General features: G+C 23.6%; 1 protein-coding gene across 1 annotated transcript in view; it reads right to left on the reverse strand.

The window, feature by feature from the left end:
* Window positions 1-2,629, reverse strand: part of LOC105364607 (uncharacterized) — a 49,833-nt gene extending 47,204 nt beyond the window's left edge. Inside the window, exon 1 of the mRNA XM_011502586.1 lies at window positions 2,545-2,629. Within this exon, the coding sequence (XP_011500888.1) occupies window positions 2,545-2,629 (85 nt within the window). The remainder of the gene's footprint in view (window positions 1-2,544) is intronic.
* Between the last annotated feature and the right edge of the window lie 10,488 nt (window positions 2,630-13,117).

A 13,117-nucleotide genomic window follows, 5' to 3' on the forward strand; every position in this document is an offset into this window, starting at 1 on the left:
TGCGTGCGTGGGAGCTTGTGTGAGCGCGCGCGCGCGCGCGTGTGTGTATGTCTGTGTTTACTATTGAATTTTCTAATTATAATAAAAGTAAAGTTCTTGAAATTTTATACTCTTAAATAAGAGCAATTTTTATTAATATTTCAAAAACATTATAGAATGTTGAATTTTTTAATTTTTTATATTCTAAGTAATTTAGTATGTTAGAAATTAAATTCAATTATACCTGTTGTTAATTTATGTATATTACTTATAATATCAAAATTATCAATGTTATCTTTTAATTTTCAATAATAATTATTTTCTTCAATTATTTAAATTGTATTAATATAAGTAATAATAACAAATAAATAGTAACAATCATATAGTGAAATGAATGGCATTAAATTAATTTCATTATCATATTTTTTGATATTTTTTTGTTTTTGCTTTTATCGAATACAATATTTTACTTCTTATAATTTATTCTTATTATAATGTGTAGCAATAATATTAAAATATGCAAAATTCATTCTCTTGCATTAATATATGTATGTAAGGTGTAGTACAATAGTAAAAAAGAAAAGATACAAATTTTATCAGAAAAAACAAAAATATATACACTAGGATGTACATGTACATAAAGCTTCCGGTCTCCCGGCGTACACGTTTTCTTAATATTATTGCCGAGTGCACTCCACGAAGGCAAAGTCACATACACGTATCGAACACCTGCTGAGGCAGCATTGCATCTGTGATCCGCTTCGTTGGGCTTCTCATCCTCTTTCTCTCTGATACATATGTATATATATATATCTACCTTCTCCCCCCGTTCATTACTAATTCTTCTTAGTTTCTATTATTATGACTCTTAAATCATAAATTTTTTATTTATTAATTGTAATTCTAATTTTTATTTCGTGTTTATTTAATCTTTAATGAAAATTATACGTATGATATAAAGCATTATTAATTAAGCTTTTATTTAAAAATTCAATCAATAATAAATCTAAATATGTCACTTTCAAACTAATTTATGTATAATATTTAAATAATATATTCGATATACATAAATAATATCTAACTTTTATTTTATCTCGACTATTGTGTGATGACTTCAGAGTAAAATTGAACTAATTATATAGCAGAATGAAATTGTCTACAAAATGTAGTGAATTTTCGTGGCAGTTCAAATATTTTTCAGCAATATAAAATGCGAAAAATAATATGCTTATTAGTTTATTTGTAAAAGCAGTTTTCCTTTACATTTTAGTAATGAATAAGTTTTTATGTAATGATTGCATTTATGTAATTAATTTTCCATAAACTACAAAAGCATATAATATTATTAGGAAACCATTATTAAATTTCACATCCATCATGGATATTGGAAATGCGTTATAAATATTTTCAGTTAAAGTAATTGTTATATAAATTTTTATGTTTGTTTATTACTTATGAAGTGAAAATTATACGTAAATTTTTTATTAGTATTCAATTTAAATTGAATATATAAAAAACTAGGTTTTATTATTTTATTTATTCTTAAACAAAATAATATAATCATATAAGATAAATAATAATTATTTTAATTATTTTTACGATATCTAGACGTATTTTTTCTATAAATAAAATCATACACATATTATTTAATAATTTGAATCTTTATTTTCATTCACTATAAATTAGTATGCATTATCATATAATTAAGAAATTTAAAACCTTCTATTCGATAAAAGATAACAATATTTTAATAAATATCCATATTACAGTTATTGCAAAATATTAATAATATATATTGTATAAATTTTTACGATAAATTATAATTATTCTCGAATTATTTATACAGAAAAAAATAGCATTTATTATAATCAATTTAATAAATTCATTTTGATAATTTTTTTCTACAAATTTTTCAAAGATTTATTTTCTTATATTAACATTAAATAATTATAAAAAAAAATTTCACTTTTGAACGAGTATTTAATCTCATAAATTGATGACAGCCTAATATAATATTTTTTGTAACTTTTTTCTAAATATTTTAAAAATAAATTTTACCCAATTTTTGTTTTTTTAGCATTATTCATTATTAAAAACTATGATAATCATGCACTTTTTGTAAAATTGATTAATTACATTTGCTCATTGCATTGTATAAATGTAACACATTATATTGCATAAAAAAGTATATTTATATTATATATATATATATATTTGACATATATAAATAATATATACAACTACTATATATACAACTATATACATATGTATATGTAAATTTTATCAATTTAACTTCCAATCAATTAATATGTTAAAATTGATTATTGGTAATTATTATTGTCAACCATTTAATTTATCACTCATGATTGTAATAATTGTTTCAACATAAAAAATAAACGTATAAAAGGGGAACATATATTTTATAGTATTGTTTGATGAAACTATTATAAAAATTAATAAGAATTATTATTCAATGATTCATTTGTAAAAATTGTTACTCAAATTAAACAGATATATATTTATCGACTCGTATCTAGTGAAATATCAATTATACAATATACATACCATCATCGGTAGCTCCAACAATGAGTGGAATAAAAGTGAACAGCAGAAGTTTAGTCAGCCGGAGCCGGCGCATTTCGGCACCCATTTTCGCCCTTAGTTCCGCACTTGTATATTTCGCGGTAAATAACTAAACAATTGCACACTGTCATGAAAGGTAAAATCGGCGGCTTTCCAATATACACACCATACGTCGTGTCCTCCCTTTTCCGCTACAATAAGATACAATATATTTGCTCAAATTGAAATATATCTTTTCACCTTTTTATCACGAACAAAAGCACGAATTAACGATAGTCTTTACCTTTATTAAACTTCTTCTAATTAATTACGTTATAAAGACTCAATCAACTATTTATATAATACTTATACGTTTATTTTCAATTTTCTTTAAATACCGCGTTATAATGCGCGCGCACTTACGCGCACGCATAAGCATGGATATATATGTATATATGTGAATGTGTAGTTGAGCCCGCGGAAATACGTGTGAATGTATCTGTGGGCGTAGGCATGTATGCATGCGCGTGCACGCGCACACGCGCGCGTGTTTGTATACGTCAAAGGGCCACGTAAAGTATGAAAAAACGCGAAGAAGATAGAACTTTCTTCTCGCGGTGTCTTGGCTTGGTTGCTCTGGTGTTCCGGTAAGAACTGACGGGTTACAGCAGTTTCGAACCCGGCGAGCCTCTCTCAGGATCGGGAGAAAGGTTTCCTCGTAAAGAAGGAGTCCCTCTCCTGCCTCGCTATTTCTTCGTTCTCTTTCTCCTTCTACTTCACCGTCTTACTTGCCCTTCTCTTTACTTTTCTCAATATTATATCTCTTTCTCTCTCAATAATACTATCTCTAATGCCATTATCTCATCTTTTTCTTTTCTTCCCTCCTTCGATCCCTCCCTCCCACCTCTCACTCTCTCTCGCTCTCGCTCTCTCTCTCTCTCTCTCTCTCTCTCTCTCTCTCTCTCTCTCTCTCTCTCTCTCTCTCTCTCTCTCTCTCTCTCTCTCTCTCTCTCTCTCTCTCTCTCTCTCTCTCTCTCTCTCTCTCTCTCTCTCTCTCTCTCTCTCTCTATCTATCTATCTATCTATCTATCTATCTATCCATCTATCTATCTATCTATCTATATATCTATATATCTATCTACCATAACAATATCCATATATGGTAACTTTATTGGATCGAAAATTGACATCCAAATCTTAATTTTCAAAATATATACATGAAAATACATCTTATAAAATTTAATTTCATTAAATGGGAATGTTCACAATTATATATATTCCTCTATATATTTGACTTTTATTTTCTTTTATACTTATAATATTCTTCTATCAGCTAATTTTTTATACTATTGTTTCGAATGTTATTTTTATAATTTCAGTAAGATATTTTCAAAGCATAGTTAATTTTTAATTATTAATTTTATATTCATTGCAATTTTTAATATCATTTGATTTAATATGTATTATAAAATTTGTAAATCTATTCATTGACAACTAATGCTCTGTATTTATGTTCAGTTTCTTTATATCAAAATTATCTTTTATACTTTGTTCTGAAGCTTATTTATTCATAATTGTTTTACATATCGTTAAAAATGATAAAAGTTTTTTATTTAATAAAATTTCTTTTACACTAATATTTAATTTAATTAATAATAAAATAATTAAAAACTTTCAATATAGAGAATAACTTTGACGTATATTATATATATATATATATATATATATGTATGTATGTATGTATGTATAACATTATATTGTATTAATTTTAAAATAATACATTAATAAGTTTGTACTGCGTAAGCTAATAAGTTGATATTTAGTAAATTCCAACATTATCTATTGATCAAAATTCAATATCAATTATAAAACACTTATGTTTTTAAAAAAAAAATATATTAAACAAATTAATTTAGCATTTAAAATATTGATTTCAAATCATATACTCGTCAGAAACTCTTAGTATTAAAAAAATTAGAAAATCATCATTTTTATTTTTATTAAAATATGAATAGAAATATTAAAATATTTATAATAACTGTATAGAAAGAAAATAACTTTTATATTTTACAACACGATTAAGTTCCAATTTATAATAGGACTTTAAATACCAAATTATTTGAAAATTAATGCTTAATATGTAGACGATTAAATAAAATAAAGAGGTTTTTAATGTTTATATATAATTTTTTTAGCGCTTTCATTGCATAATTATTAAAAATATAAATAATTTCTATTTATTACTAGTTGCTAGCGAATATTCTTTTATATTATTCTAAGATAACATAATACATTTACTTATAGTTAATATAAAAACTTAAATATACTGTTGATTATTTACTGAAAAATTGTTAAGTTAATGTAACTATCATTTTAAGATGACTATTGATATATTTTAGATAATATTACAAAATTAGTGTTTATATAATCAGAAATATAATATTGGAAATTCAAAAAATAATGTTCTATATAAAACAAAAAATATTATTAATATTAAAAAAAAATAAATTTGTAAAATAAAATTAAAATAGTAATTAAATATTTATATTTAAGTAGTTTTATGTATAGAAATATTATATTTATATATTTCAAAAACATTTTATGTTTATCCTATTTATTTTAGTTAATTACTTATTTTAGTTTTTATTTTTATCCTAAATAATAATCAATTTTTCTACTATTTAATATTCAGTTTTTATCAGGTTTATATAATGGCAATGTTATGTCTATCGTATTCATTTTAAATGTCGAATTAAAACTTTGTGATCGGTACTTATATTTTCAAAACACAAACTAAAATTGAAAATAACAATAAAAGGATGATATAAATAATAATAAAATTTCAATTTTATTCAATAATGTGCGCTGTAGAAAATAATAAGTTACTATTAATATAATAAATTAACAAATAATATAATAAATTAATAAATATAATAAAATAAACATAATAAATATAATAAATTAACAAATTCAAGTTTCTATTACATGCATAGATAAAAATACTTTCAGAACTTATGAAGTGTCTTTTAAATTATCAAATGTTTCAATGGATTAATATAATCTATTCATTATTACCTAAATATTGATAGAATATATAATAATACTAATGAATTAGTGTTAAATATAGAAATGTCTTATAGGATACTGTAATTTACAGCTTAGTTTGAATTTTATCGTAAATTTATTTATATTACTCGTGACAAAATTTTAAATTTATTATTTATTCGAAACTTGTTATAATTAAGATTTATATTATTTTATATTATTTTATATTATTCTGAAATAAACATTGAATTCGACTTTTTAATTTTGTTTTAATTTGAAATATTGTATTATGGTATAGATTATTTATTGAAACTATAAATCACATAGTAATGATACTTTTCAGAATTTTTAAAATATAACACATTAATAATAGCCTTATTCATTTATTATTTGTTAGTAGATTTTGAATTCTCATATAAATTATAATTGATGTATGCTTGTTTGAATTGTTTTTATATGAATATAGCATACAAAATGTCTTTTTTAAATCGATCATATTATAACAGGTTGTTCCAAATTTACAAATAGCCAATGAAAACTTTCCCTCAGTAAGAGAAGAAAAAAAATTAAGTTGATTTAAGATTTCATTTTTAATCATTATTTTAAACTTACTTATGATGAATATTTTTTTATAAGTAGTCGATGAATAATATCTTTATAAATCTAATCATTTCATTATAAAAAAATGTTTAATGAAGTTAAATTTTAATTATGTGTTTAATCATTATCACGTAAATATTAAAAATAATTATTAAAATAACGAAGATTTATGCTTGTAGTCCGTATTTATATATTATTATAATTTTATCTAGAATATAGTCCTCAAATGCTTTAAATTATTTTTAAATCTAAATTTTAATTTCTCTTTTTTCAATAATTAAAAGATAGGATGACAAACTAACGTTATGATACAACAACTCCATGAAATTTATTTTATAGTATTAGTTATTGTTATAAATGTCGTCAAATTGGCAAAACAAATCAGATTATGGCACTACTTTTTGCGATAAATTAATTTTTTTTTATAGATGCTGATTATAAACTTTATATGTTAAACTTATTCGTTTTATTATTTCTTGACAATCAAAGTCGCAAATTTTATGTGTGGATAATTGATAGTATTTATTTATTTTACTATCATATTTGTACAAATATAGCAAATGTTACGTAACAATATAATTTTTCAAACATTAATTTAAACCTTTTTATGCATTACAATTTATATAACTAAAATAGTTAGCTTCATAATATTTATATAATATTTTACCATTTTTATTTAGCCTTAAATATATTTTTCACTTTTTAATATAAAAATTAATTATTAATGTTCTGTTAATTTATATTGCACTGAATGTTAAAAATATTAATAACATTTAGTCACTTGATAAAATAGTTCATATTTAATAGAGTCATATTTAATACAAATAATATGATTTCATTTTAGTTTTTATTATGTTTAGATATGATATATTTGGATGAAAGAATAAATCAATCGCTATATCCTACGATGTTTATTCATAAATCTGATACAATGTTTCAACTGATAATGGGCATTTAATTTTATTGCACTATTGTATTTTTAATTAAAAATACTCATGAACTTCCGGTGACGTAAAAGGTGAAAACACTAATGATCATGGATGTATGTAGATGTAAGATGTGCACGACTGTACTTCGGCAAAGGCCGAGATATTTGACCGCATAAACGCTATATCTGTACATTGTGGCTGTCTGTCTCCCTCGGACGTCTCGATTAGACAGTTGTAGAAAAAGTTTTTAGGATATGGATTGAGTGGCGGATCGATCTGACAAAGTTGATCATCCGTTAGCTCGCAAATCCCGAGTATCGGATAGAAGCAAATAAGTTGAAATATAAAACTTCTTCAACTTGTTTACGTAACATCCTCTTTTGTAAATGTTTCAATATAACTTAAACCTTATTATTATCAAGTTCTTATAGTAATTCAAATTATTTCTGATTTTATGATTAGATTTTATAATAAATACTTTGTGCCTTAACAGATGTTTATCGAGAAGGGATTTTTTTTAAGCGTAAGATAATTTTAAGCATATGAAAAAACGTGGATGATTAAATAAAGTGACACAGGGATATGTCTAAAAGGGACATAAGTATAATTAGAAATGAATCTGAAATATTTATTAAGGTCTATAAAAGTTGCAACAAATAACAAGTTGACGATTTTATTGTACACGAGTGTAAAGATTGATAAACATGTTTGTATGCAACATAGCGTGAAAATCGACAAACGAGGATCAGTAGGTCATCCATAAATCACCAGTAGGTCATCAGTAGGTCAACAGTGGGTCGACGACGTAAAGCAGACGGCAGTCACTGCGTTAGGTGTCGACCTGAGGACCTACATTCACTACAGCCAGTGCCTCCGATACTCCCACCCCCCTCCCCCCAACCCCGTTGAACAGCGGCTCACCGCTCCTTCTCTGTCTCCTCCTCTCCGCTCTCTTTTTCGATCCTTTACTGGAATTTCCGATATTACTGAGATACACCTATATGGCTCCGTGCAAAGAAGAGGGAGAAAATAGCTGCTCATGAGAGCAAAACTCTTCCGAATTTCAAGAGCTCGCTACTGTTGGCCTACATTACCTACATTACCAACATCCTTTTCTCATTGCTTGTATCTCATGTATATATATATATATATAAATTTGTTTTCTTTCCTTCGGGAATATAACTAGATAACTCCAATTCTTTTGTCAGCAAGGCAAGTCAACAATTAAATTCATGACAAATAACATTTTATAAAATGAGCTAAGTGCACCTGTTCTTTTTCAAATTGTGCAATGTATTCTTTGATTCAACGAACTAAATATCATAATAACAGTAACAAAGTATACTAAAGAAAATATTTATGATTTAATATTATTGATATTCTGTTAATGTCAACAACATTTTATAATTTTAAAAACATGATGTTAAAAGCATCTAAAATATTTGTAATAATTCGTTTTACATTGATAACATTTTTTTTAAGTCACCGGGTAATTATTTAATTTCTTACGTATTTTCTGTCACAGATTTTAATAACATTATCCATGTCGATCAATTGCCTTGAAAATCTAATATTATTCATTTATTCATTATTTTTTAAAAAATTTTACTAAATTATAAAAATTAAAATATTATATTATTGGACTTTCCATTATTATATTACCATTTAGAAAAATGTGTGTGTGTGTGTGTGTGTGTGTGTGTGTGTGTAATAAAACTATATATTATTGCATATTTTGTAAAACGTTAATATATACTAAAATTTATAATATTTATTTTTATATATTAAAAATATATACAAAAAAATCTTCAATGAATCAAACGAATGGTTTTTTAATTAAGAATGGTGGCTTTTTTCTTTTACTAAATGTAAATATATTTTTTAAGTTGCTAAATATATTTCTACAAATTAACTATACACATACATTTTATATTTTATATTATTAAATTCGATAATGGATGTTTTTGTTTAAAAAATAACAGTATATGTACTTATTAGTACATTGAAGTCTACTCTATAGTATTTTACAGCAAATAATTGTAAACATATGTTACAATTATATATACTATTTTTACTTAAATATATTTATATATCAAGATGTTTCTTCATATATAATGATATTTTTGTAAATTGAAATAATTAGGTTATATGGATTTAAGATTAAACTAAGTACAATATAAGCTTATATAAGACCAATACTATTGTATAATCATGAAAGGTTCCTTTCAAATTGTTTTTCCAATACATATTTCGGATAAATAATTCTAATATAGATTTTTATCGAATAGTAAAATTGATATTGAAGAATTGTTTTTATCAATACTTTAAATAAATCAAATAGGGTTGCGTAATTATTGGAAATTGTCCTTCACTTTAATAAACATTGTATGGGACGCCTCATACTACATTTATATCTAAAGTGAAAGGAGACTGTTCGTTGTCTCAATATACCTGAATTTTTTACTGATTTATCCACAAATAAATTGGATGCCAAGGTTTCTCAAAGATGACAGAAATCAAAAGTGCATATAATATAATTTAAACTATATTTTATATGAAGTTTCAGATAAATAAGATTTTGACAGTTAAATAAAATTTAAATTATAAATCGTGTAACGCCAATAAGATTATTATATAATTAAATTTATTTTTAAATTGTTATAACAAGTAATCAATATATACATTTGATACGATATAGATTTCCAATTATTAATTGAGTACTTTGACGAGGACTAATTTCGATAATAATTATATTATATTATATAGCGTCATTAACAATGGTTATCATTTATACTCGTATTATTATTTTAGCAATAAAATTGAAATAAAAATATGAAATATTAAGAGAATTATAAGACTGTAAAATATTAGGAGCTGCTATAAATTACAATATATCGCAATAAACAATTTTTCATGCTTTTTTTAAAAAGTAACTTAAACAAGGCTTGAAGATATAAATACTTCAGAATATTTAATTTCCGCTAATATGATAATTTTAACATAGATTTTGAGTTGATTTGAAAATTAAATTTATTCTACATTACATACAATATTATGCTTTATTAGATAAATAATAAAATATCATATTAACCATTATCAATTGTTGTAGCTTATGCATACGTTTAAATAATTAATAAATTTAATTGAACACTTATTTGAAGCCCATTTATTTATTCAACTATTTATAATAATTAAGTTTATTAATTATCAATTAAAAATATACTTTTTTTATTCATTGCGACTAGAGTTTATAAAACTGTTTGTCACATAATTTCATTGCGTTCCGTTTAAAACTGTTAAAATTTTTTTAACCGTTTTTTAAGTTTCGTAATTATATTTATTTTATACTCTATACTTTCTTATCTTTACTATTATTGTTTCAGAAACATGCACGATGAATGTGCATTCCGTAAAGAATGAGGACGCTATATCTGGTGTAAGCAATATGACTTCTGAATTTTGTACTCCATACTACATAGGAATGTAAACTTGTCGTAAGAAAAAATTCGGTTTGTCTTTGCATTTTAATAAGATACATGAAAAGTAAGCCTTTTAATAAAATAAGGCTACTGAATAGAGAAAGAAATATTTTTTTAAGCAAAAACATGTTCAGTGATATTAGAATTTTATTTTAATAATAAAAAATGTTCTAATCTTTTATTTCTAATATTTAAAATTATATATATATATATATATATATTATACGGAAACAAATATCAACTATATCGAAGAAAAGAGAGATAATTTGGTAAATAAAAGTGAGAATATGGTAAGTGAAGACATTATTTTTTATGGATTATGTATATATATATATATATATATATATATATATTTTTATATATTATTATATTTTTATATATTAATTATATATTATTATATATTATTAAATAGTATTAATTATTATTATTATCAATATTTAAGCAAAATAAAGTATAATCCATATCTTATTTAAAGATAATTTATGAATAATTCAACATATCAAATGGTTTTACCTAAAGACCTTATTTTTTGTATATTTACAACTTTATGTAATTATATATTTCTTTATTTATAATTTTATATGAAAAAAATCATAATGTCTCTTATTAACTTAATAATTAAGTATTTAATTGAAGTAGTATTATTAAACTTACTATTAAACAAGAGTTTTTAAATATCAATGTTTTTGTGAAATATTGGTAATACTGGTTATTATGAATGTGTTTAAACTGTTTCATAATCTATTTAATATTATTGATTTAAACAATAATGTATTGTTTACTCGTGTATAATTTTTATAGGAAATTTGAAATTAAAGCGACCTTTTAATTGTACTTCATTTTAATCAAATAAAATACATTTAATATATATAGGTAACACATTATTTAACATTATTTTAATAATGATATAAGCTCAATACGTAGGCTGAAATAGAATAAAAAACAAAACAAAAAAAAAACAAAAAAAAAACAAAAAAAAAACAAAAAAAATGGACTAAAAGAATGTGCTAGATAAAATAAAAAAATATCCGAGAATTAGAAGCACTCCTATATTTTTTTTTCAATAAATACACGGAAAACCAGAAGTTAATCTTGCATTACATCTGCGACTCACGTCACAATAAACTGTTATACACGAATAGTGGTGCGAAAGTAAGACAGTTCAGTTTGAAAACTTTGAGCGAACCACCATTGCATTCGAACCGGTAGAGAATCACGTATACTAATTCTAATAATAGTCGTGAATACTGTAATTTACGATCTTACTAGATTTTAAAATTCATAAAGTTTGTTTGTTTCGTTGTAAGCTTGTTTGCCGATGCTTAATTTTGACTGTATAACTTTGTTTTAACTATTTAACGTTTTAAAAATCTTTTAACAATATATTTCATTCATCCAGCCACTCATTCGTTGAATATTTTTATTTTTCAAGTTTCGTATCCTAGATTATATTCTTTTGATAAATATTTAAAATGAGATTGTTATAAAATTGAAAATGTCATTCTTATTTCATTATCATTTGAAGTAAATTTCTTGTACTGAGTACTGTTTGATAAATTGCCGTATTATGCACAGTAGTGACTGTATTTCCTAATTATATTTTAATTTATCGATTCAATAATAATTTTAAAACAATTATTATGCATTTCCTATATATCGTTAAAACTGTATGTTATTCTTGATTTAGAGTTTTATTGGTATGTTTGAAGCAGTGAAATCTGGTTATCTTAATACTGAATTAATTTATTGTATATTTAATTTTTTTTATTTGTTTTGGATTTACATGGCACAAAGAAAAGATGTAATTAAATTCTATTATAACATTTTTGTAATACATAATATATATATGATAAGTTAACCACGAATGTGAACTGCAACACTGTATGTATGAACTGATATACATTATAAGTAATTAAGAGAGATAGCACTATGTGAGTATGCCCTCTATCTGATTAGTAAAACAAAATTTTTATACTTTTTTTTTGAGTTTTTAAACATATTTAACCGTGCAACATTACCGAATTATATAACCGAAAGGTTTTATTATTATTATTTGTTTTATTGAGCATTTTTCAATTAATTTAGTTCGATTAATTTGCAATAAATTTAATTATATATCGAGAATATCAATGTTTAATTTTCTTATACAGATATAAAAATGTTTCGACTTCCAATTTAATATAATTAAGTTAAACAAATGAATTTTAAATGAGATTGAATGCAATATAAATAGATTAAAGCTGCATAAAAAGTAAATGTTGCACTTAAATTTTATACATAGAAAATGGAGTATTTGCATTCTTTTAGCTACGAACGTTTCGTTTTGTCTATCGATACAAGATGATTTAACTTTTTATTATTTATTGTTGATTGCAAACTTCTCGGTGAATGCTATCCAATCGTAAAACTGGCGATTGATATTTAACGTGTTGTTTTAAATTTTCAATAAGAGTAGCAATTTAATCACAAGTGGTTAGCATAGGTTTTCGTAATTTCCAATGATGCATAACCCCCCCCCCCCCC

Source organism: Ceratosolen solmsi, unplaced genomic scaffold (genome assembly GCF_000503995.2).
Source record: "Ceratosolen solmsi marchali unplaced genomic scaffold, CerSol_1.0 scaffold39, whole genome shotgun sequence".
NCBI lineage: Eukaryota > Metazoa > Arthropoda > Insecta > Hymenoptera > Agaonidae > Ceratosolen > Ceratosolen solmsi.